Source organism: Schistocerca cancellata, chromosome 7 (genome assembly GCF_023864275.1).
Source record: "Schistocerca cancellata isolate TAMUIC-IGC-003103 chromosome 7, iqSchCanc2.1, whole genome shotgun sequence".
NCBI classification, from domain to species: Eukaryota; Metazoa; Arthropoda; class Insecta; order Orthoptera; family Acrididae; genus Schistocerca; species Schistocerca cancellata.
The window spans coordinates 320,267,207-320,295,028 of record NC_064632.1 but is presented as its reverse complement, the minus strand read 5'-3'; the positions used below and the strand labels follow the sequence as shown (position 1 = coordinate 320,295,028).

The 27,822-nt window shown below is 37.6% G+C and overlaps 1 protein-coding gene across 1 annotated transcript in view; it reads right to left on the bottom strand.

Annotated features, from left to right (window-relative positions):
• LOC126091926 (L-2-hydroxyglutarate dehydrogenase, mitochondrial) overlaps nt 1-27,201 on the bottom strand; it is a 101,673-nt gene extending 74,472 nt beyond the window's left edge. Inside the window, exons 1-3 of the mRNA XM_049907248.1 lie at nt 26,801-27,201; nt 9,143-9,557; nt 8,815-9,009 (exon numbers count right to left, since the gene is read on the bottom strand). Of these exons, the coding sequence (XP_049763205.1) occupies nt 8,815-9,009; nt 9,143-9,557; nt 26,801-26,919 (729 nt within the window). The 5' untranslated portion in view covers nt 26,920-27,201. The remainder of the gene's footprint in view (nt 1-8,814; nt 9,010-9,142; nt 9,558-26,800) is intronic.
• Nucleotides 27,202-27,822: the final 621 nt, after the last annotated feature.

Below are 27,822 nucleotides of genomic sequence, written 5' to 3'. Positions count from 1 at the left end.
GGATCAAACAAGAACAGATCAACTATATTGCAACTCATAATATAAATTCTCTAATTAAAGCAGGAAACCTAAAAAATTTGATGGATGAATTAGATAAACAGAAAATTTTAGTAGCAGGACTCCATGAAATGAGAAATACTACAGAAGAACCATTCAAATCACAAGGTTACACAATTTACAATGGAATAAGGGTTATGAAAGAATGTCCCCAATTTGGAACTGTGTTTATAGTCAACGTGAAAATAATAGATTTGATTATAGATTTTCAAGCCATCTCCCCTAGAATTGCAACTTTTAGTTGAAAAGCATCCAACAAAATTTATACCGTCATTAATGCCCATGCCCCTACTAATGAGAAGAATTCTTTAACAAAGACTAGGAACGAAGTAGAAAAGTTTTGGGATCTCCTCGACCAAACATTAAACCAAGTAAAAATTAACAATGTTAAGATCCTGTTAGGGGACTTCAATGCCCAACTTGGAAGAGAAAAGAAATACCGGGATATCATTGGGAACTGGGCTCCACATAAACAAACAAACAAGAATGGTCGAAGACTTGTTGAACTCTGTAGGGAACAAACACTGATCTCAAAGTCGACATACTTCAAAGGAGGGCAAACAAACTTAAAACTTAGAAACATCCTGATTGGAGAAAAGGAGTATGGCAGCTGGATCGTGTATTTATGGACATATTCTTCCACAGAGAACTCTACAATGTTAAAGTATTAAGAGGGGTAGATACAGGTTCAGATCATTACATTGTCAAAATCAAAATTAAGTCCACACCACTAAAAAAGAAACCAAAGTGCAATAAATGAAAGAGGAACTTTGATCCCCACCAATTAATTAGAAATGATAAATATAGACATAAAACTGACAGATAATTTAGAAGAACTGGTTCAAATTCTGCTTGTTGCAGAAAATTTAGCCCCATTGAACCCACGTAAAAAGACAAACTCAGAATGTTCAAAATTTCAAACACACAAAACAGAAGAAAATGCAATCAACCTCAAAAATATCAGGAAAAAGTTCACACAAATTATCAGGCAAACCAAGAGACAATCACAGAAAGATCTAATCCATTCAATAGAAGAAAATTACCACAAAACCAATTCCAGAGAATTTTACAAAATGTTAGGAAGACAATTACAAAAATTTGCCCCTCCCACATTAATGCTGAAAAGGGAAAAGGGAAGAGGGAATAATGGCACACAATGACAAGTAAAATGTCACAATCATAGAAAAAGCATTTAGTAAACTTCTGAATTGTGAAGAACCCCAGGAACTTTTAGCAATTAAGACAGACACACCCATCAAGACTCTACCCAATCTCATAAATCCTCCAACAATCCAAGAGGTGGAAACAGCACTCAGACAGATGAAAAATTATAAGGCATGCAGAGAAGACCAAGTTTTTGCAGAAATGTGGAAATATGCCACTGATACAGTTCAAACATCCTTACACATAGCCGTAACAAAAATCTGGATAACAGAAAAGTTCCCCGAACATTGCACCACAGCCATAATCCACCCACTCCACAAAAAAGGAGATAAAAGCAACCCAGATAATTACAGAGGTATCTCTCTCTTAGACTGCACATACAAGATTTTCTCCAGAATCCTATACAAGAGGATCAAAGAACAACTAGAGGAAGAATTAGGTGAATACCAAGGAGGCTTCAGACCTTGGAGAAGCTGTGCAGAACATATCATCACTTTAAAATTAGCCACAGCATATTACAAGAAATGAAATAAACCTCTTGTGATAACCTTCGTGGACTTTAAAAAGGCATATGACTGTATCTATAGATCTTCAATGTTAAAAATCTCAAGAAATTTTGGGCTTCATACAAAATTAACCAGTTTGATAAAACGCACCTTAACAAACACTGTATCAAGTCGAGTTCAGGGGAGAACTCTCTCATCATAAAAACAGGTTTAAGACACGGAGATTGCTTGGCACCCCTGCTGTTCAACTGTGCTTTAGAATACATAATGAGGGAATGGCAAAAGACTAATCCAAAGAACATCCAAACTGGAAGGCCCAAAGACAACATAAGTTTAAATTGTCTAGGATTTGCTGATGACCTTGCTCTCTTGTCCAACAGTATTCAGGAAACCAAACACCAAATTATCTCACTACAGGAAATAGCACAGAAAATTGGTCTTGGAATATCCTTTGAAAAAACAGTCATCCTGTTAACTGACCCACCACTCATAAACAAAATTGTCATGAGAAACCAAGAAATCAAAATTGTAGATAAATTTAAATATCTGAGAGAAATCGTAACTTGTAACCTCAATGAAAAGCCAAGATGGCATAACAGAATAAACAAATTGACTAGAGCATAATATATCACCAAGAACACCTACAACAAAAGGAGCCTGTCAATAGCAACAAAATTAGAACACTACAAAACAGCCGCTCAACCAGAAATAACATATGCAAGTGAAACCATCTTCAAAACAACTAATGCTGCACAAATAGACAAAATACTCAAAATAGAGAGAAGAATCATCAGAAAGTACATCAACAAATCATACTGAAAGATAGACACTGGAGAGTAGCTACAAATGAAACAGTCTACAAGGAAAAAGAACTGGTAATGAGTACATCTCATTTTTCGGACATCTAATCAGAACACCAGAGAACAGAATCATCAGGAGAATAATAGAAAAATTGTGGAATAGTAAGTGCAACATTAAGTGGATTACAGAAATCAAGGAAAATATGGATGAGCTACTGATCACACTGGAAGACCTAAGAAACAAAACTGACAAAATCAGGAAATTCACAGACAAACAAACCAAACTGCAAACGAGAATCAACAAACAGACAATAGGAAGGGTGATTTCCGATGAAGAAAGAAGGATGAGATCTGAGAGAATGAAGTATTATTATTATTATTATTATTGCACACATCTGTAAAATACTATGTGGTGTATGATGGGTACCACTCATTTGCTCTACATGTCAATCCTTGTTTTAACGTTTAGACAGCTCAGAAAACTATTCCCATTTCTGTAGAGGGGGAAGCCAACCATTAACTGTTCCTGTTTGAGACTCATTTTGCCCTTTTATCAAATATTACATAGTGTAAGTAATTAAAATTGGGATATTTAATTTGAAGCCACATTACGTAATAGTGTAGTGTGTTGCACATAACATGACAGGTGACAGAAAGAAGCTCAGTAAAAAAATTGACCAGCCATTTGATTTGTCCGCAAATAAGTAACAGTCAGTGGATGATTTATCCCAAGTGTAGTTTGCATTACAGTTCTTGCATTTGCAATTGTTTGTACTGATCCTTTTGCGTATTTGTTTCTTGTTTCAGTACATTCCCAATGAAAAACAATAATGCTAACTATGGAAAATGAAGAACTTCACAAGCCAAGATTACTAAAAAAGCATTTTATTGGATAACTGATTTCAAGAGAGCTATGCTGTCATCACCGACCTTATGTTTTAAAAAGTTTACAACATATTGTCCATCAATGTTACAAGTTGTTTCACTTTGCATATGCACTTCCCACTACTCGAAGATCACAACACATCAGCATGTCAAATATAAAAGTATTATGTACAAATATAAACATAACTATATTGTGTCGACTACACGTGTTCATGTTCACCCCCAGCTAGTATCTCATTTGTCAGCAGGTGGTGAACACAAACACTTGCAACTGGTGCAATATAGTTATGTTTATGTCTGTACATAATATTTTATGTTTTACATGTGGACATGCAGTGATCTTGATGGTAGTGGGAAGTATATATGCAATATGAAGGAAATTGCTACACTGATGGGCAGTATGTTGTCAGGGTTGCCACAAGTTTCCCCAAGTGAAATTCCTTGATTTACAGACAAGTCTTAGAATTATTCCCTGACAAATTTTAAGATCTCAAGGATAAGTTGAGACATAAGTTGATAATCTATCTTTGCAGCTACGGTTCAAGAAACAATAGCACAATGAGGAAATATCTAAAGAAAAAAACTTTCAAGCAGATGGCATTTCCTGATGTGAGCAAAAATCTGAAGTACTAACATCAACATCATTTGTAATGAACTGTTTTTGGACGGAGAAAACAAGCCAAATGGTATAGATGTTTCCTTAAGATCACTGATACTACTTTATTTCAATAAAACGGAACACATTTGGTGACAAAAATACACATTTCCTTGGAGTTGCAAAGTGATTTAAAATACCGCCACTGATTTCAAAAATAACCTCAGAAAAAGTAGGCCTCTTGAAAGAACTGTATAAGGTGAGGAAGAATTGTGTAAACCAATGCTGTGGGTGACCACCAATAAAATGTTGGTTCTACTATGTTCATTATTGTTGGTTATTACCCACTGTGTTATATCTATTATTTTACAGGATTTTGTGATTTTTGTTCTGAGAAATATATGAGTACATAGTGTACAAACTGTCAGCAACTGACAATTTTCCTCTTATTATTGTCCATACTTTCTAACATATAAACCACCTTTTAACTGACAAAATGTCTATAAAATGCCACACTTACAACATACTTGTGGTGAGACAGTTGCAATTCCTGAAGTCCATTGCCCATGGCCTCTAGCCTACTGAGGAACACTGCAGTCCTGGGCCCATTGATAAACTATGAAAATCTGCTGCATTACGCCACACACAAACACGCCCGACCTGTGGGCAATTTAATGAGACTAGATCCGACGAGCAGGACCTGCATATTAGTGGGAACCGAATGGCTTCAGATTGCCAGGTCCGATCCATTTCAGATACCTGCAGAAATGGCCTGTGGTTCTGGCCTGTCACAGAAATCCACTTGTGTGGCCAGCTATTCATGAGCCATGGATAGCATGTTGACGAAATGAGATGATGGTGATCAATCCACGCAACACATAACTTGTTCAAATACTCTGAGAATCAATAATAATTAGGATACATAGCAAATCACCTTAAAGATAATTGCTGAGCTGCAAATAGGCGCATAAAAAAAGACATTCACACTCTCACAACTAAGTTTTCAGCCACAGCTTTTGTCAGAAAATGAGAGAGAGCACGTGCGCGCGCTCACACACACACACACACACACACACACACACACACACACACACATACATATACATACACACACACACATACACACACACACACACACACACACACACACACACACACACAAAAAAAATCAAAATCACTCAGACAGAACTCATGCACACGACTGCCATCTCCGGCAGCTGCGTCTACAGCCTCTGAGAATCAGATCCAAACAAACCACTTCTACCTCACTGTCTCTTGTCAGCAGCTGCTAGGCTAGCGGTAAGAAGTGGTGGCAGCACTGACTGCAATCTGAGGCAGTGCTAGGAAGGGGAGAAGCAGTAGTAATGAGGGAGTAGAGAAGCAGCACACATATTCAGCTGCACCCAGCCAGCTGCAATGCATGACACCTCAGTAAACAAACCATTTCATCTACTGAGACAAAAATGAGATTTTTCCAGGGTTTTTTTTTTCAAATTTCCCGGTTATTTCCCTGATGTGTTAGAAATTCCATGATTTCCAGAACCCGTGGCAACCCTGGTTGTATACATTTTAAAGCATAAGATCTAATGATTACAGCATAGTTCTGTCAAAACCAGTCATCCAATAAAATGCTTTTTTAGTGATCTAGGCTTTTGTCGTTCTCCTCAGCCACCATACATTGCAGATCGCTCCCAAACTGACAGTGCCAGGAATATATAGGGTATCCCACCTAACCTTTCACTGACAATATCTCTGGAACCACAACAGATCTTGACAAATGGCTTTCATGGGTATGAATGTACATTACATGCTCACAAAAGTAAATACTATGAGCCACACTAAACCATGTGCGAATATTGGTTTCAACACAAACTTCCTGTTTTTTTAAATGGACACTCCATATTATTCCACATGCAATCAATAAAAATGATGTTAGTTGCATCGCAATACATCAATTAAATCCTGATAAATTGGAATGCAAAGTTGACACATGAAATGTACTGCTATTGTACTTCCTGCGATGCAAGTGTGACCCACATGTTGCTCATGACTGCGCTGTGATTGACATACTACGATGCAACAAATGCTGCACTTACATATTGCTATGTACGCTGTTAGTAAACTGGTAAACATACAAATGTCAAGTCACCCAAAATGAAAACCAGGACACAGTTTACTCATACGTGCTTTATTGAAATTTTTGACAGTACTACAATCCACATAACAGTAATGAAATACTGATAACCACCAGCCAGAGTAAACAAAATTAATGACTGTCAAAGGGTCGCACAAAGGGACACAGGCTATTTGTACATCAATTACAGAATGGTACATGCGATGTAAGGGACAGGTCACTGAATATCTTTAATGACTGCGACACTATTGAATCATTGCAGGTGGTGCAATGCACACACAAACATACAGTAGTACCAACAAAACAAACATAAGTCTTCTCCGTAATACACAAAATGTATGCTGGTGTGCAAAAGGCTACAGCAGTTTGAAGAGATCGCCATTTGTTTGGCAACACTGCTGTGTGCACTTCATCATGGATCCACTCACAGCTGTTGGAGTTTGTGGTATTACTGCAGTGCATGCTGCGGTAATGTGGGCTTTCACGTTGGCCACTGTTGCTGGGACATGCAGATATACCACATCTTTCACATGTCCCCGGAGAAAGAAGTCCACAGGGGTGAGGTCCAGCAACTGTGCTGGAAATCCCTGAATGGGACTGCCACGTCTGATCCACTGATGTAGGAACTGTTGGTTTAGTGTCTGTAATGCCACAAAGCCATTATGTGAAAGGCATCCATCACACTGATACTACATCATTTGACGCAAATGAAGGGGTATGTCTTTCATCAGTCCAGGTAAGGAACATCTCAGGAACTGCTCATACACTCATCCACTATGAGTGCAATCAACGAAATACTAGCCAATTATGTGGTGTCCTACAATACCACACCATGCTCTGACACTCCACTGACACTGATGTTCAACCCGGCGAATCCAGTGTGGGTTTTCTGGAGACCAGTAGTGCATATTGTGTAAGTTGGCTTTCCCATGGTTAGTAAGAGTGGCCTCATCAGTAAACAGAACTCTATGCATAAAGTAATGGCCTTGCCACAGAACCCATTGATAGTATTCCAGCCGATTGTAAATGTCGTCATCATGGGGGCCCTGATGTAGCACCATATGTATGGTTGATATCTATGCCTGAGCAGAATACACATCACACTTGTTTGAAGGATTCCCATCTGTCTCTCCATTTCACGAATGCCTGCTGCCAAAACAGCTACCTCTGCTGCTTCATGTGTTACGTCTCTACTCTGGATCCGTGTTCTTAGAGACAACCATTCTGTTGTGTGAAACCTTCTAACAATATTCATGAAGGTAAGGCAGATTGGATGATGCCTATTAGTGTACCACTGGGCATACACCTGTGCCACACACGTACCATTTTAGCGACATTCTCCAGATAGTAATATCATGTCAACCATTTCTTCATTTTTGCCATTTGTGAATATCATGTCGAATGCCTAGAATGGATGGTCAGGTAAATTAATGTCATGGTTACAACAGTGACACCAATTACAGTGGTACAGTACACCACTGCCACATACCTGTACGTACTTCCACACACAACAACCTGCTTCATAGTGAGCTATTCCGCCACACAGCACCAATTGTGTCCTACTCCTCTACACAACTGCAGAGGCAAAGGGTTGACTGTAGTGGTGTAACGGGGTGGCATACACCAACCGGTACTGTTGCATAGTCTGTATGTGGATAAATACAACGTGCTCGATGAACATCATTATGTACATATCAATGTTTGTGGGAGAAATCCCTATTATTACTTTTGATCCTCATGATAAAAGTGGAAGTAAGAATACATACGTCAATCACATCGCAATTACAAACAGCATGAGGATCACACTTGCATCACGGAAAGTGCAATAGCAGCCACTTTCATTTATTTCATGCATCAACTTCATGTTCCAATTTCTCATGATGTAATTGAATGTTGTGATGCAATCAATGCCATTATTATTCTGATTTCTCTTGTTACTGATTGTGTATGGAATAATATGTTGTGTTCATTTAAAAGACAATTTTGTGTTGAAACCAATAGTTGCACACAGTCTAGAATGTCTCATAGTATTTACTTTCATGAGCCCCTGCTGTACATTCACACCCATGAAAGCCATTTCTCAATACCTATTGTGTTTCCAGCGTTAGTGGCAGTGAAAAGAGTAGGTGAGACAACTTGTAAAATGCTACCTACTACGAAAGCAACAGAAATAATATTTAGAAGGAATGAGTTTCGGTCATTGGAGAATGTGACTATCGAAATTGTTAACACTTTACTCTCATTTAACACAATCACAAAATGCTCTAAAATGTTAATTAGTATCAGCCTGCACTGGCCATTCTCATAACCATAAAATAATATATTTTACATGTCTCATGATTGCCAGAGCAGATCAGAATTGGTTAATGTTTTGAAGTATTTTCTGATTGTGTCAAATTAAAATAAAGTGTTGACAAAATAGCATTTGATAGATACATTTTCTTCAACAATACAGTGACATCATTAACAGAAGCCCAACATGTTGTGTTCTGGTATTCTCCAGTACAAGGAATAGTGATTTTAGTGTGCCAATAGACAAATGCAGACTGGCTACATAACATTCACTAACTATGCCTTGTTCTCATTTCTGCCTACAATCTCAAATGCAACTAACTATAGCAAGTGTTTATCAATAAGTAGAAACTTCATCTTACTAAATATCAAATACCTTACATTGTTTTCAGATGTGATATTCACAGGATATGTCGTTGAACCCTTTGTAACAGGTTTCCTCTGTTCTTTAAATCCTGTAACTTTGAAATTAAGATATATTTTTCCTCCGGCATCCTCAAAGTCTTTGCCATAATGTTCTGTAACCAAACCCCAGTCAACAATTCCTGTATGTGGGGAGTGTATTGCTTTAACACCCTAAAACAAAACAAAAAAATATATGCCAATACACTATCTACAACTGTGTCATTTATACCATATCTACACACATGTAACAGTCTTACTTGTATACAAATAATGATAGTTTTACTGTTGAAGATAGAGTACTTACATGGCAGTGAGGCTCGATTTCTTGGATCTCATGACCAGAAATCATTCTAATATCACGAACATTATTTTTCAGCCCTCTTTGATAAAGCTCTTCTAATGCTGGTATTTCAACTGGATCAGTGGCAACTATAATTTTACCACATTTCTTGTACGGAATATTCTTTTTATCAAAGTATTTGTATGACAAATAGCAACCTTGCACACATAATTTTGCCTTAAGTGACCCTGGCTTATAATATATACCAGCATGAACGACACCACTGTTGTTACCACTCTGGTGAGCAGCAAGCTTATCTTCTTTCTCTAGGACTGCCATTTTGAAAACTGGATACCTCAGCTTAAGTTCTCGAGCTGTGGCCATTCCCACAACACCGCCACCAATGATGACGATATCGTAGATTTTATCATCGGGACAGCTGTTTGACAGAATACCTTTTAATATAAACAAACTGTAAAGACCACACAAACATGTTTTTTTTAGGTATCATGTTTAACAATATCATTTTTATATTATGGAAGAATTTTTTTCCCCAAGTTCGCCAAGCACTCTGTGTAGTGCAGTGGTTCCCAACCTTTCTGAGACAATTACCCTAAGTGTAATCAGATGTTAGCTAGTAACCTCCCACCCCCACCCCCCTTACCCCAACACCCATCATCATAGTGAATCTTTTGAATGAAAAATAATTTTCTTTGAACACTTTCATATTTAAAATGATGAAAGGTAAGTTGTCTTACTAAACCATCAACTAATGAGACAATAGGTACTGTTTATTTCTAACAATCTTTACTTATGGATTGGTGATGCAATTCCCAGGGCAGTGCAGATGATATCTACAACTCCTCCTCAAAAATGGAAAGCTATGCATACTGAGGGTAGATGCTTCTAACAGAACAAGTGGTAGACTTCAGTTTGCTGGTGGAACACTGGGGACATGCAATCAATCTACAAAGGAGATTGCTTACAAGGCACTTGGGTGAGCCATTCTAGAACATTGCTTAGATGTGTGGGACCAGTACCAAATAAGATGAATGAGGGGTATTGAACTATACACAGGAGGACAGCATTAATGGTCACAGGTTTGTTTGACTCGTGAGAGAGTGTCATACAGGTGCTGACGAAACTGAACTGGTAGACTACTGAAGGCAGCAAACTATCCCAAGAAAGATTATTAACAAAGTTTCATGAATTGGTTTTAAATTGTAACTCTAGAAATATACTACAACCCCATATGTATCGCTCACATAGGGATCGTAAGGACAAGATTAGAATCATCACAGCATGCACAGAAGCATTCAATCAATTATTCTTCTGTGCACCATACATGAATGGAACAGGAACAAACCCCAATAACTGGTACAATGGGACATACACTCCTTGGCTGTTTACAGTTTTGTTTCATCCACATCTTGCATCCCATTTAAAGAGAACCAAACTAAAATGTGTCCACAATAATTAGGCCTACTGTCTGTAAATCACTTGATTGCTATACTTCTTACTTGCGAATGGGCAGAAATTGGAAGACTTCTGGCAGTCAGCTAGCTGGTAACAACAACAACAATAATAATAATAATAATAACACTGTGCAGGCCTTACAGCAGTTTAGTACCTATTACAAAGTTACTATTGTGCTGAGCTATCAATTAGTTTATTTATTGTTGCAAAATGAATAATGAAGCAATAACTGATCAATTTTGGGAACTATGTACAGCTTCAAGAAGGCTCTCCCATGAGATATTTAAGCATATGTGATGTATACGTCCCAAATTTTACTGTTACGGTTGCATGGAACAAAGTATTGAATATGTATGTAGTGAATGTACTATGTGAGGAAGATGATAATCACACATTTCTTACACAAACTGTAACCTCCACTGAATTGTATTACACGCTAATACAAGTATTAGCCGGAAAATTATAATGGACATGACCAATGCAAGTATTTTTTATAAAACATAACAATTCGTAAATTTTGTAATCAGCCTTATGAAATAGCGATAATACTAATGATCAATTAAAAAGTAATTTAGTTCCGTAGTTGAAACACAGTTGAAAGCTTTAGTTTTTACCCATCAGAAAATTACATTTCGCACCTTATGGAGTAATTACCCTCATGCTAACTGGTGTAGTATAAAACCACAAATGAATCAATTTAGTGTGTCATTGTGAGTTAGTCTGAATCAAAGTCTGTTTTTATTCACCTCAATAAGCACACGAGACAAAAAATTAGGTGCCACCATGAGGCATCATGACTAATACCACATAATATCACCTGTAGCCCCGATAATGGCCTCAATTCAGCAAGAAGATAGCTCACAAGTTAGATGTACCACATCCAGCTGCAGCAAGTCGATGAAGATTTGATCCCACAGATCTACAAAAGAGCAGGAATATCGACTGCTACATTTCACCTCATGTTCTAAGCAGTGCCAAAGTTTCTGTGAGGTTAAGACCACGTGATTGATGGGCCAGTCAAAGAGTGACTGGGTACTGAGTGTTTGTCAAATCATGAATGTATGAATGCAGCCTGTAAACACTGTTGTCACCTTGGATTGCAGCCCAAATCAAGTATTTGTGCGGTCTGCAGTTCTCAGCCGTATTTTATAATATGCATCTAGTAACTAACAGCTGAGCCCAAAAAGTCAATTAACAATAAATCTTCTAAAAGAGCATAGTTTTCGTGCTCTGTAACAGACAAAAATAATTACCGAGACAGTAATATTTTATGATCACTCAATTTTAATTGATACTGATGAATGCGATTGTGAGTAAAGTTGGCTGCCTAGCACAGTTATTGCAGGTTTAAAGGATATGAGAGGGGCAATTTTTTATTAGTTGTCTTCCAGTACTGTCAACTCACGGCCATGTGTGACTCATACCGATCAGCTGCTATGGTATAAATTTTGACATGGAAGTAAGATCTATCATTTAATGCTTATAACACGGTGGTCATCTTCAAATGTGGTACTTGTTTGTGGCATGGAACATCAACTTACAGCTGTTGTAATACAATGCAGTGAGCAAAAGAAAAATGACATTGAAAATACTTAATAAGTAGATTTGATCATGTCTCGTAACGCGTATAATCAATCAGGCTAACTTTTTCTAGTCAGGATACCTTTGCACCATGTAATATTTTTATTTCAAATGGCTGGTGTTCTACCAACTTGATTAATTTTGTATTAACAGTAATAGTTTGATTACTTCTGTGACTTCTAGTTAGGATTTTAATTGTCTTTTCAATGTTCTAATAACTCTTATGATAGTGACTGAAACTGAACAATATGGAATTGCAGTGTCTGTATTGTAAAGATGTACAATGCAATGTTCCTTTGGGCATGGCTGTTACCTGTGCTGGGATAGATGAAGCTTTTAAGATGACCACTCACACAAAACAGAAAAAGATTTTCACTGTCTTCATTCCATTAAATAGCTGGAAGTGGTTCATGTTCACAACTGCAAAAATATTTCATGAGATTGAACAAAGGATGGTCAAATAAAATCTTCTCGGTTTTCAAGCCACATATGTTTGAATAAAATTCTTGAGCTTTTGATGGTTATCCCCACTGTTGTCAACAGGAGTAAAACTACTGAGTGCTGAGGCTGTCACAACTTTCTGCTTATATAGCCACAATTACGGCTGCTGGCACCAATAACAGAGGGCCAAAATGATATGTTTGTGGAAGGTGAACAACAATGGATGCTTAACACTTGTAGGGCGGTGGGAGCGGCAGTTTCAAATGTGGTGCCGGACCCTTGCACCACCTGATGTGACTCGGTCCTGTGGCAAGCCAGAGTTGCTACAAGCTGCTCAACTCACCTTCTGCCCACGTGCCATTTCGGCTCTCTCATGTTGATGCCAGTGACTATAATCGTGGCTGTACAAGCAGAAAAAGTGCTAGCTCCAGCAGTCAGTAGTTTTGTTCTTGATGACAATGGCAGAAATAGCCAGCAAAAGCTCAAGAATATTATTTGAATTGGCATGGCTTGGAGACTAAGAAGATTTTATTCAGATATCCCGCTGCAAAAGACTCCGAGGACACAATGCATGGTCAATAAATATATTTTGTTGTTTCAAAGTAAACCTGCAATACTGAAGTAACACTTTGTTTCTGCTCCTTATTTACACCTGATTTTCTTTTGACAAATCTAAAGCTGGTCAGAGCATTAGATGTTCCAGAAAATACTAAATTTTTAAGACTGGTCTAAAGTTAACTTGAATGACGGTGTAACTTTGTACCAGCATTAAACCCACAATTTTACTCTACTAGGGATTTAATTAGTGTACATTTTCACTTTCCTTGGCACTCAGTAACTATAAGTGTAGGATGTTACAATGTCTGTTGTGATGTGTACTTCCTACTTTGCGTTCAGTATTTTCAAAACATGGAAAAAATTGGTACAAAGTGACCCTGAGTGAGCGTAATGCATTTAAATATAAGTGCAAATACTGTTATTAATCAATTTTCACCCACTTACATACACAACAAAGCACTTCATCAGACAATTACAACTTTGGGGTCACTGAGACAGCAGCAGTTCGCAACAGAGAACAGTTGACATGAAGTGTTCTAAATGGTGCTGACTTTCAAAAAACATTACAACAGAGGAGGAGAGGTGGCCAACTTATTGCCCCCTTGCTACAGCTTGTCTATTGGGGGCTCATAACATACTAACAAATGCAGGTAACCAATTAATAAGGTCAGTATATACACGGCTCTATGTGACCCCCCCCCCCCCCCCCCCCAACAATTTCAGTATTGGCCCTTGATCAAATCAGTTTCACTACCGCCGGCGTACATCATGAATATGTAGAAAAAGAAAGGGCAATGCCTGATTGCCAAATATGTCAAAATAAAGATCCTGACTGATAGAATGAGTGGGATAAGGCCATGTCATACAAAACACCCCCGAAATATCACAGGACCACCTCCAGATTGAACAATATCTTCCGCACACTGCGGGTTAAATACATCACTGGGAATTTGGTGCTCTTGATGTTTTGCTTCATTTGAAAAAAAGAGGCAAAATTGGAGAAATGGAGTACGATTCCAAATGTCACGTCTTAGTGCCCACAAACAAGTGTACAACGTGTACTTATGTTTTGTCAACATCTGACAAAAAACTTAGTCAAGGGTCATTCCATTCAATTCAACCAATTTGAGAAAATGTTCCAGCTGATAGTCTCAGATTTGGCTGAAATTTAGCACACCAATGCTACCAAGTGTGGAACACTAATGTACAAAATTTTAAGTTCCCCTGCCAATTACTTCCAGAATTATGGCTTGTGAAAGAAGGTGGCATGACCCAGAAATTGCAACCTGCATCTGGCAATCTATCTTCAGACCCAACTTCAGATCTTAATAACTTTGGAAGTAGAAGAGGCAGAACAGTTTACGATATGTTTCTACGAAATTGTGTTGTGGAACAATGGCCACATCACCAAATACGTCTGTCAACTTCCATTGTACACAAATGCCTTGCAATGACATGCTGAAATTTTGAGATGTATATCATTATGGTCTACTTATGCAGTGTGTGAAATTTGGCTTGGATATCACTTGTCCCTTTTGTGCTACCACACTTCAAAAATCCATGTTTTTCAGGTAATTTTTCAAATTTTTGTATTCTTGTGTGCATGTAACACAGTTTTTGTGACTGATATGGGCATGATGAGTTCTGTGTGTGTGCTTAGGCCACATTAAGCTTACCACAAAAAATTTATACCCTTTTTGAGTGAATTATATTTGGCATAGAGGGCACCTACAATATGTACCTTTTAACGTATTACTTTTTTTAATCACATTTTGGAATTTTTTATTTTCCCTCAGAAATATGTTGTTGGTGTTTTGATTCATGGAATGTGTTTTCTAAATGGATGTTACTGGGTTGTAAAAATTTCACTGGACTATATGGAATAGTTCCTAAGTTATTAAGACCTGAAGCTGGGTCTGAAGATAGACTGCCAGATGCGGGTTGCAATTTCCGTGTCACGCCACCTTCTTTCACAAGACATAATTCTGGAACTAATGGCAGGAGAAACTAATACTTTGTCCACAAGTGTTCCAGACATGGTAGAATTTGTGTACTGAATTTCAGTCAAATCTGAGACTATGGGCTGGAGCCCCTGGTTGAGCTGACATGGAATGACCCTCAAATACCGATAGATATATAACAGTCTTTTTTCAGTGTGCCTGCCTGCCAATCAAGGCCTGCTCTGTGTTAGTAGTAGCAGTCTGTCCTTTCCATATTGTTCTTATACTCTGTGAATTTTTTCTCCAACACTCAAATGTTATATTGGATTCCTCTTTCTGTTAGGCCCCTTCTCCTCATCCCTCCTTCTGGTTACAATGAGAATGTGAAGTGAGTGAAAGTAAAACACAGGTCGTAGTATTAAACTAAAGAGTGAGAACTGCTTTTGGTGATTGAAGTAGTTTTCACCCCAGAGGAATGTTACAGCTGCCATTTATATTTGTTTCCCATTAGGAGTGTAGAGCAGCATACAGTGGTATACATGGTTTTTTATGTATGTTTCAGAGTTACTAAGTGGATCTACGTACATATTCAGTGAGTTATTTAGTCACTGAATGTGTTGGAAGGTAATCAATGTGTTATTTAGTTATGGGTCATTCCATGTCAAGTGTCCCAGTTTAGAAGATGATTCCTCCTCGAGCATCTTGAATTTTGATGAAATTTGTACAGGGTGTACCTGAGGGCCCTACATGAACTTATGCAAAGTTTTAGGCTCACCTGTAACTTTGCTGAGGTGCTAGAGCCATTTTCGTGAAGACCACTTTTACAGAGACTGAAAACTTGTGAAGAAATCGTCAACTTTGGCATTCCACTGTTCCTAATGTAAAAGACTCTTGTTTCTGGGTAACTTTGTGTGCTCTACACACAAATGTTGCAAGCAGAGTTCAGAAAGCAATGTATTTGGCATAATCTCAGTTCAAAGTGGGCAACAAATCATGTCACGAGAAATTTGCCCCATAGTTTAACGAGGCATAAGTAGTGGAGAAAGTGCACAATGGACCTGGTCTTTTGCCAAACTACTGTCTGTCTGGGTGTTTAGTATATCACAAATTATGGCCTGGTTTGTGTGTTTAATTACTGTGCTACCATTCTGTAAATTTGCAAAAAACATGAATGTATCAAAATATACCCGTGTTCGAAGTTATGTATCTCAAAATGGACACATACCACATTACAACCATTAACACCATTCAACAGAGCACATTTCATTCTATTAGAAAAACTTATTTTCATTTTGGTGTCTCTTTGGGTAAGGTGCAAAAAATTTGCCTAAACTATTGACTTTTTTGGTAATTCGGAAAATCCTTGCGTTGGTCCATGGTGGCTATGCCACTACCAATCTCAAGACTGGTGACCCCATCGCCAAGGGGTCACGCCCGATAGCTATGCAAGGTCAGCCATGGGTGGGTTTCTTTACTGCAGGTTCCCAAGCCTGAAAGTGCGTGTCTAGCAAGTTCCCAAGCCGGAATGTAAATATCTAGCACGTTCCAAAGTCTAAATGTGGGTATCTAGCAGGTTCCAAAGCCTTTTTTGGGTCTCTCTGTGGTTCCCAAGCCATAATACAGAATTCTTCAATAGTTAAATGTTTTAAATTTTTGCTGATGTTCAAAACTATTGCTTCTGGCAAACTGTATTGCCATCCCATCATTGAAGCACCTGGGACTGGTATGACTGCAATTATCTGTTGTTCTGGGATCTAGCATATGTCTCTTCTAGTAGGCCAATGAAATGATTGAGGAGCTCCATGAGGATGCATGAAATTAATCAAGGTATCTTTTTCTTCACATGAAACTCCACAGATATTTCCTGTCCACCATTTTCCATCATAAACGCAAGTAACATACTGGCCAGACTGTAGTTCATTAATGGCAACATGTTTAGTAGCAACTTTAGCATGTCGGTTAACATTTGCTATAAAGCACAATGTATCATTTGATACTATGTGAATCCTAAGTCGCTTTTCATCAATTGGCACAAAATGGTGATGGTCTCTTGTACCAGACATCCTCCAAACTTATCTCTTGATCAATTTTTGCATCTTCAAAAATGGCTCTGAGCACTATGGGACTTAACATCTATGGTCATCAGTCCCCTAGAACTTAGAACTACTTAAACCTAACTAACCTAAGGACATCACACAACACCCAGTCATCACGAGGCAGAGAAATTTTGCATCTTCAATAATTTCTTTTTTAATATAGATAAATTCAATGCCATGAACATTTTTTTGCAATATTCAAACAGATCAGTTGGTGTTAAGATTTGGTTGTCAACTGGGCATTGAAGGCTATCTCTTGCTGCTAAACACCCCCAATTCTGTCATGTGGTGATTTCCTATGGCTTGTTCTGAAAAAATTCCGTTCTGCAATAATGCCAAAATCTTTTTGATGATGGCAAAGATTTAGGAAGTTCTTAAATTTTTTGTACTGTGCTGCAGAACCGTCGCTAATATAATGAATATGCTTAATTTCTTTAAAAATGCATTTAAGGGATTTGTATGTTAAAACATAAGTATGTTAAAAACACATGCACTGCAACTGTGTCATGTCGGAGGCAATCACTGATTATGCAGTAGCTGACACTCTTTAGGTCTTCATTACCTTTGTAGTAAATGACAAATGGATGTATTGTAGCTTGACGATTTTCTCAATGGAATCCCTGTACTGCGTCTTGGACAATAAGGCCAAATTTTCTGCAAAATCCATTAATATAATCAATTCGCCTGGTTTGAGACCTTCTTTAGTGAACTGCAAATGCTTGTTCTGATGCTTTGCAATGTAGTGGTGAGTAGAAAGGACCAACAGTTTTGTAACTAATAGTTCAATGAATTCTTCAGCTGTCATTTCTCCGGTTTCAAGCGTATCTCTATCAGTGTGAGTCCATTGTTTGAACTAAATTGTATCCTCAGGATCAATATCTGCAAAAGTGCTTTCCAAATATTCATTTAGAGCTTCTGTTCCTGGACATAATTCATAGCAATGAAGCATGCAATCCTTTGTTTCCAAATTACAGACAATTTTGCTCAGTAAAATTTTGTAATCTTCTTTTATTGGGCTATGTGCCAACATTAGTTTCACATTTTGATGTATTGTGCAGACACAAACTGAATGTGAACCAGCTGTGCCTACAGTCACACACCACTTTGGCCTTAATTCACAAAATTTGGAAAATCCAATTTCCGGTCAATTTTTATAGCGGTACGCAACAAACATTTCTTTTAAGTTGCTTAGTAATAAGTATTTCTGTTTTTTTAACCTTTCCTCCATCTATCTGAACAGTAATACAGTCCTTTTTTCCTGGGCAAATCCAACTAAACTCTTCATCATAAAAATGTTCTATGACTCTTGCCTTCACATCCTCAGAAAGCACTTTCCCACATTTACCTTTGGGCTGTGCCAATATTCCCTGTTCAGCTTTCAACTCTCTAGCCTTCCTTACCATTCTTTCTGAAACACAAAATTCTTCCATAGTCTTTTTGATAGACCAGCTTTGGGGAACTAAGGTCAAAATTTGAATTTTCTCGTTATTATTTGATATATGTAATTTTTCTTTCAATTCTTGGATCAGCTCAATGTAATCTGAACAAGTCAGGCATTGCTTGCTTGTGGATGGTTGCTCCAATTCACCGGGATCAAGTCCTCCCACTTATGCAATTTTCTTAATAATTGCACCTTCAACTTGATGTATTTTGTGCTTTGCATATCCTTTTGTATCCCTTGCACCAATTCGATGAAACTTTAATGGTGATATTCCAACAGATGTTAAGCTTGTATTCAAATTGTGACCAACATTAGTCTCATCATCTTCATCTGACTGATATGTAACGTCCATTTGTGAATATTTCAGTACATCAAATTCTTTTCTACAGGAAGGGCACATATTTTGGCCTGGTTTAATATCAGACATGGTTATCCTTTTTAGTAGGTCAGCTGTTTCTATGTTGATTGAGCACAAGCTTTTTCGTGCAGTGTGGTTTTTCTTGCCAAATGGGTTGCAGCATGATCTTTGCGAAAATTCAAATCTTTTTAGGAGTAAAGCTTCATGATGGAAGCATAGTTGAGTATTTTCAGTAGAGTGTAAACCACTCCATCTAGTAAGTAATTCTTGTTCTTCTTAGGAAAGCTGCTATACAACTTTCAGTCCTTTTAAGGCACTGTATGTTGTTAAATGGCATGGGGAATCAGTATTTCCAAAACTGCATACATTAACTTGATCTTATTCTTCCATTTAGCAACAACTTGATATGCTTCAGACACTAAAATCAAACTGTCGAGTCCTAAATAAAGAAAAGATATAAAATTAATAAGCATTCAGCTTCTCAAAAATTATGTAGCACTCTCCAGTACAGTTAAATGGTTAAATTTAGCAATGAACCTGTCACAAACAGGTTTAAAATCACTGAATAAACAGGCAAAATGAATATTTAAACAATGAAGACATAATCAACAAAACTCTCAATTTTAGGTGACATTTTTGCCCCTTACCCAAAGAGACACCAAAATGAAAATAAGTTTTTCTAATAGAATGAAATGTGCTCCGCTGAATGGTGTTAATGAATGTAATGTGGTAGGTGTCCATTTTCAGATACATGAATTCGAACATGGGTATATTTTGATACATTCATGTTTTTCAGCAAATTTACAGGATGGTAGCACAGTAATTAAACACACAAGCCATGCCAAAATTTGTGATATACTAAACACCCAGAGAGACAGTACGGTAGTTTGGCAAAAGATCAGGTCCATAGTGCACTTTCTCCACTACTTATGCCTTGCTAAACTATGGGGCAAATGTCTCGTGACGTGATTTGTTGCCCACTTTGAATTGAGATTATGCCAAATGCATTATTTCTTAACTCTATTTGCAACATTTGTGTATAGAGCACACAAAGTTGAACCACTATATCCAGAAGCAAGAGTCTAGCTCTTTTGCATCAGGAACAGTGGAATGCCAAACTTGATGATTTCTTCATGACTTTTGTCTCTGTAAAAGTGGTCTTAATGAAAATGGCTCTAGCACCTCAACCAAGTTAAAGGTGAGCCTGAAACTTTGCATAAGTTCATGTAGGTTAGGTTAGTGTTTAACGTCCCGTCGACAACGAGGTCATTAGAGATGGAGCGCAAGCTCGGGTTAGGGAAGGATTGGGAAGGAAATCGGCCGTGCCCTTTCAAAGGAACCATCCCGGCATTTGCCTGAAACGATTTAGGGAAATCACGGAAAACCTAAATCAGGATGGCTGGAGACAGGATTGAACCGTCGTCCTCCCGAATGCGAGTCCAGTGTGCTACCACTGGGCCACCTCGCTCGGTGCATAAGTTCATGTAGGGCCCTCAGGTACATCATGTACAAATACCATCAAAATTGAAGACGGTCGAGCTGGGAGCCCTAGGACACTTCACGTGGAATGACTCTTATGCAAGTTGATGGATAAATCTTCCACAGCACACAAGAATGAGAGAGAATATTTGTATAGTAAAGAGTGCCCAGTCATGAAGATTAAAATTCTTCTGGGTGTCATTTCACATCATTGTGTAAAATATTTTAATCATAAACTAAAAACCAACATTATGATTGTATTACAATGGGCTTGCTCAGGGCAATACTGGTTTAGGTGGAGAAAAGGTGGCTCTATGTACTGCAGACAACTGGTGTCAATATGTCATACTTCTGAAAATTTATGAGCCCTAACATATAATAGGCTAGTCGTGATGGATAGGGGAAGGTAGGAAAGAAGCTACACATGGGCAGGCCATCTTGCCTGTGACTGGCGATAGTGTGACTCTTCGTGGCCTGTTGGACTGAGATAGCTGGCACCCAGGATTTGTAGGTGTCCTCTCTACTGATGTTGTCAGGCTGCTTAATAATTTCAATCACCTCTCAAATCTTGCACTGCCACATCCACGCCTCTTTCGCCAGCACACAGACATCACTAGAGAGAAAGGCTACAAACTTAGGGCATCCTGGGTGCCAGCTATCACATCATGAGCAGTCACATGGAAGTATCCTCACTGGGCACAGACATGGCAGCCTAAAGAAACAGCTATAGGGGAACTTTCACTGCTTTTTTTTACACACACACACACACACACACACAAAAAGCAAGCACACCTCAAGCACACGAGTGCCAACTCCAGTACCTTGGGCCGAAATGGTATTCTGGCCCAAGATGCTGGAGTTGGCAGTCATGTGTGTGTGAGATGTGGTGTGCTTGCTTGTGTGTGTGTGTGTGTGTGTGTGTGTGTGTGTGTGTGTGTGTGTGTGTGTGCTCTCTCTTTACTGATGAAGGCTGCGGCTGAAAGCTACATGTGAGTATCTTTTAATCACGCCTGTCTGCAACTTGATGTGTCTTCTTTACGGTAAGTAGCAATCTACATTTTCCTACATTGTTGATATTCCTACCTGGAGTTTCCATTATTTGATTTGAATGTTTTTACATTGAGAAGACAAGCTGCCCTAATAAAGGAGCTGCAACATAGGATAAACCACAAAGGAATGGGAAAAGTAAACTATTTAGTTTACTGGATTTAGTTTACTGGAATTGCAAAGAAAAAATTTAAAGGCTTTTTTCAGTTAACACAATGTTAGTGTCAGTGTGGATGCAACAGTATCAACATTATTCTAACTCAACCCTTGCTGTAAAATGGAAGAATCATTTTTGGGCAAATGTCTGAATGAAGTGTAAATATGACTTCCTAGAAATTACATAATGCGTTTTTGTCCAAATTTTCAGAGCGAAACAAAAAATGGAAAATCAGCAAACAGAGTATAAAACTAACCAGCCTGAGGCCAATGTTTGCAAAAAATATTTAATTGCTTGAAAGTAATCTATCTTAATTAATGATTTGAGGGAGAATTGAAATATTTCTTGAATAGCTTCTACTAACCGTGTAAATGAAGTGTTAAAAAGGTCATCTCTTCACAAACACTAGCTATTTTGTGCACAAGAAAAGTTACATTGATGAGATATTTAGTTGCCAGATGGGCTTCCTTCAAAGAAAGTGCTAAATTTAGCACTTTTTGAGACAGCAGACATCAGAAATACAAATTAGGTATCAAAAAGTTTCTTTTTCCATTGCAGAGGTATTTTGCACATAAAAAATTATATTGGTGTGATATTTAACTGTCAAAAATAGTTCCTACAAATAAAGTACTAGGTTAATAGTATTGTGAGAACAGCAGATGCTAGTAAAGGATGTGAGACGTCAATAAGATCATGCTTTGTGAACAAAACTTGAAAATAAGGGAAAAAATGGTCAAAAATATGCTGAAATGATTTGTCTAAAAGTAAGAAGTAATAAGAAGGAAAATATATTACAGATAGATGCTTGAAATCATAAAAGTGTGTGAGGTGTATCAATTGTTTCTCTAAATGCTTTTGGACTAAAGGAGACAAGTCACAGATGTGTTGTGTTGGAAGCATTTTGGTCAAGGCAGTGTGAAAAAGGGTTCACTGGAAGAAATCCAGAGAGAGAGAGAGAGAGAGAGAGAGAGAGAGAGAGAGAGAGAGACTGCACTTAGAAGAATGAGTTCTAGGTTTTACATTTACATTTCCAGTCATATATTTACGTCTTATTTTGGTGTAATTTACTCTACACTGCTGTGTTTTGAAAGGAAACAATCATATGCTGTATTTCATATTCTGTTATAGAATTTAGTGATTAACAAATACTCATCAGGACTCTTTCTGTCTGCACATACTGTGTCACTTGATTTAAAATCCTCATTGTGAAAGAGCCGGTGTAACTAATAGAACAGCTTGTCTGGGTTTCTAGTGATGTATTTGTGTTTCTTGTGATATACACAGGGAAGAAGTGGGGGGGGGGGGAGGGGGGAGTGGTGGGAGCGGAGCACTTCAACAATCATTCTTATGTTTGCCATAAGATATATAGCTGTGGTGAACTAATTTATTAACCACTATAATGAATGATAGCTGGATGTTACTTGTGTTTGTGATGTTCTATTAATTTTCTTCAATCAGTGCAAATTACAGTCTTACATTATTATTACACAATTTACTATTCTGAAAAAATTGTGACTAATAGTCCATCCAGTGCCACATATTTCACAATATGCAGGTACACAGACTGATTTTGAAGGATAGTGTCTATTAAGTTTACTATAACTGAAGCCCTATTTAAAAAGAACATTCTTTCTCGCCACATTAATGCAAATGTATTTTTAGTTTCTGAATATTCTTACTATCCTACTTTATGACTATGGCTAGAGTGTCAAAAATGATTTACATGTGAAAAGAAAGTTTCACTTCAGGTTTTTGACAAGGACACAAACTCAATACAGAAATTAATTTTGCGAGACTGCAGGGAATGTTTATCTTTACGCTTTCCCTGTTAATAGTTTAAGATGATTGTATGCACAATATTACATTTGGAGCTGATCTTTATTATGTATCTTGAACAAACCTGACACGGCATTAAACCCTAATCTTCCTTCCTTGGAAAGCAATGAAGAGTAAATGTACTTGAGCAAATATGAAAGCACTCCCAAGAAGTCTTTCTAACAGTCCGTCAGCAACTCTTGTTACAGAAAACTTTTACTTATGATGGTTCCATTGTCTCAGCAGAATATTTCACAAAATGCCAGGAAATAAATCTATGCCGAATATAGAATCAACTCTGACTAGAGTTCAAGATAGTGAGAGACCCTTCCCAGCACAAAGTATGATCTAATGAGTATCTTTATCACTTATCAATAAGTCATCTCCATTGTAATTTGGTGCTCTTATGAACATAAAAAGATTTTTGATGCAGTAAGTGACTAATTTTTTAGGGTTTTTGTTGGAACACAAGGTAAATCACTTTCCAGAGAGCTTGTTCAAATATTGGTTTCCCTGTGGGTGGTATGGGTAACTTCAGGCCTTTTATTAGTACATCTGTAGCATCGTCAAACTTTATACATCTTAAGAGGCTCATTAACAGCTTTAGTTGGTTATTTATGTAGCTTAAAAACAGGAGCTTACATAGTAAGCAGCTAGCGTTACGGGATGTCATATTTAACTCCCCTCGCCAACTACCCCTTTATTCCACTTTAAGTTAAGTTTTACTACAGTAGAGAGCCAAATAATTGCATTTCCTGTTAAGAAGATATACCAATACAGGATGCCAGTGAAAAGCTTTCCCAATTACATTATTTTCTTAAAAAGATCTCAGATAATGTAATTTTTTTTTCCTCTCTCTCTCTCTCTGTCGAAACTTCATTCCAGAGTTTAAAAATAAATTTATTTGTGTTGGTGACAAGAAGTTACTTATACATAAGTTCTGCAAATCATAATAGAACATGATTATTTGCATCTCATTTGTAAGTGCAACTTTTAAAGATTCGCTGTCCACAAGAGTACTGTATGTATGATACAATAGCCAAGTTTCATTAAATGGTGTCAAATAATCAGAAGTGTTCAATTCTTACTTACGCAGTTCCTAATAGAAAAATCCATACACATTTTGGATGAATATCCAAACCAATAGTACCAACTTCTTCCAGTTGTTAAATCTGAAGATCTGTATCATCTGCAGTAACATGATTCTTATTACCTATTTTTTTCTGTTTTGGGGCAGTTACTGCACTCACAAAGAAAGTTGACACTTGGCACAATGGCTGATGGGAGTGATCACAAAGGCATTTCCCATTTACCGTCGTTCCCATCAACCAACACGCCGAGTGCCAACTTTGTTTGCATGCATATTAGTGTCATCGACAGTAAGCACTTTTGTCTTTAACCCACACAGTAATTTAGACAACATAATCTAACATTACTCATTAGAAATTATTAATTTTCCATCAACTATTTACACTCGCCAACGGGTTCTTTACTTCCACAAGATCTCTTCTTTTTTTTTTTTTTTTCTTTTAAATGTCTGTTAACCTGTTTTATTTGTTCATGACACATATTAACTGTAGGCTACATTCAGGATTTGAAATGAATAAATGAGTAATATATGACCCATTAGTATGTGTAATATTTACTGCTGGCTAGCACTGAAATTTTCACTTATTTCAGTCCATTACTTAGCATTTAAACTAGACATGACAAAACTTACAGGCAGATGAAACTGTGTGTGAGACCAGGACTCGGACACTCTGGCTTTTGCATGCAAGTGCTCCACTGACTGAGCTAGTCAAGCACAATTCAGGAGCTATGTCTCCTGCTTACCTTGCAAGACTCACTCCTGGAAGATAGGGTATTGCGGAGACATGGGTTAGACATGCCGATCAGCGCACACTTTGCTGCATTTGAAAACTCATTCCAGAAACAATCCCCCAGAACACAACTCTGCAATATCTTTTCTTCCAGGAATGGCAATGCCACTAGGTACTTCTGCATCTCTTGGACGGCAAGCGAAGAAGTACTGGTGACAGAAAAATTGCAAGGGTGGATCGTGAGCTGTTGCCCAAAAAAAAGGCAGAGAACCCAGTGTTGCAATCTGGTACACAGTTTTAATCTGCTAGGAAATTTCATATCAGTGCACACTCCACTATAAGGTGAAAATTCATTCTGGGCATGATGTTTCCCAGATGGTGGTCACTGTAGCACCAGACATCACTTATGTGGTGACCGGTAATTGTTAAGTTCAATAAAAAACTGAAATACACCTAGTAAGTAATCCAAGATTATTAGAAGATGCAAATATGTGTAAAAGTCTCTAAGTAACAAAACATAAACATATTATCAAAATAAAACTACTGAGAAATAATGGCAAAGAGGGAAAAATTTATTAATGGGCTATATGCAGAATAAGTACTGATTTCATGGTAATTTCAGTGTAATAGCTTTAATTGTGATTCTGAGAGCTGATTCTGTCATAAATAGGCTTGGGTATCAGTAGCTATAGCAATATTTAATTTGTTTGTTTATTTACCTGCCTAGTCATCATGTACACAGTATTACATACTTTATGCCATCAGACATCTTATGCATATTGTGATAATGTATTTCTAACAGCTCTCCTTTGTATTGTGAAAGTACTCTGGGCCATCAGTTGCCCCAGAATATTATTCCATATTTTAGGAGTGAATCAAAATATGCATTACAAACACTTTCCATTATCCTCAACACCTCACAACAGTTACTAAAATTAGTTGATATGAATCAACAGTTACTAAAATTAGTTGATATGAATCAAATGCCTACCTTATTTCTCATCACTCTGGATAAGTCGAAAAATTGTCTCCTTGCTATGTACCTCTATGTACTTTGAGCTGGTTATTAATTGTGATTCTTGGATAAGCAACATTTTTATTTTGTGCGTTATGGAAACTTCTTATTTTCAATTAGCTGAGTACAGAGAGACTAGTCAAAGGTGTTAATGTGTCGGTGTGCATTGTTCTTTGTATAATTTATCATGTCAACGGTAAGAATAACTTGTAACTTAAACCTTACAATTACTGGAGGGTGGCGCAGAACTGAAAGTGGCTTTGGGCACGTTCAACTCGACACTATGATAGTTGCCACTTGAACTGTTATGAGACTTATTATAACGGCAGTAGTTACTGATTATGAAATACCTGACAAGAGCATTCAGTGTTTCATGTCTAAAAGCAGCACAGATTTGTTATCAAGAAAATTAATCTATTGCTACAATAAAGGTTTATGATCCACTGTCTTTTCTTTACCTGGCAATTTTAACTGAGTGCCGACGATTTAAGTTAGGTAGTCTGTCGACGCTTAATGCAAATAGGCACCGTGAACGTGAAGCAAACTGCAAGTTACGCCCACAACAAATGGATACCATTGTCCGAAGCCTTCGCAAAGCCACACTGTTATAGTTTATTCAGTGCAGCGTTCCAGTGCGCGAAAAGACGCGTTAATTTGTGTTCCGTGCACCTTTACATAGCTAGTACTCTTATATTTACAAACACGATTTAGTTACCGGCGTTAACGCAGTTTACGCAATAGCTTTGGATCAGAGTCAGACGAAGATGTTTCACAAACAACGCTCGAGTTCAGATTTCTGTTTCCACGAAAGCGAGCTCTATGAAATAAAGCATAATCTTCAGAGTGCTTAGTCCATCTGCAGTGCCACTTACGTAACATTATATAATTTGTAGGAGAAACTATGATGCCAATCTGAATGTTACATTTTATTTCAAACATTGGAAAAAAAAATTCTATATCTACAAGTTGTCAATACTGATCTTTCTCATACAACTCATTGACAACCACCTTCGCTTTGGTACGTCGCTCCTCGCATATATCGCAACATTCCAGAGACTATAGACTAGTGGGTCATGAGTTCATTGGACTCTCTTCAACAACACAGTTGTGTCGCACCATACGTATGCTGTGTGTTACACACATCTCACAGACAACAACCGGTGTCGGTAGAGTTGTGGCCATGAAGAATGCTAAAATTTGAGCTGGTTGTTTCTGCTGTGGGTTTCTGCAAGCAAGTACCAAATATCAAGGTACTGCAGAAAAAAATAAGGTTTTATTACACTAATATGTAGAGGTATGCCTTTTGGTCACAGTATTGAAACAATTATTATAGTCCTATACAAGATCATACGCAGCTTCTACAATACTAGGTGAATATTGCTACAAGGAAAAATATAAAACAGAGTGCCCTGTATTTCTAAATATGCGTATTCATTTTTGTTCAGTTAAGCTTATATTAGCTCTTTTCTTCTTCACGTGG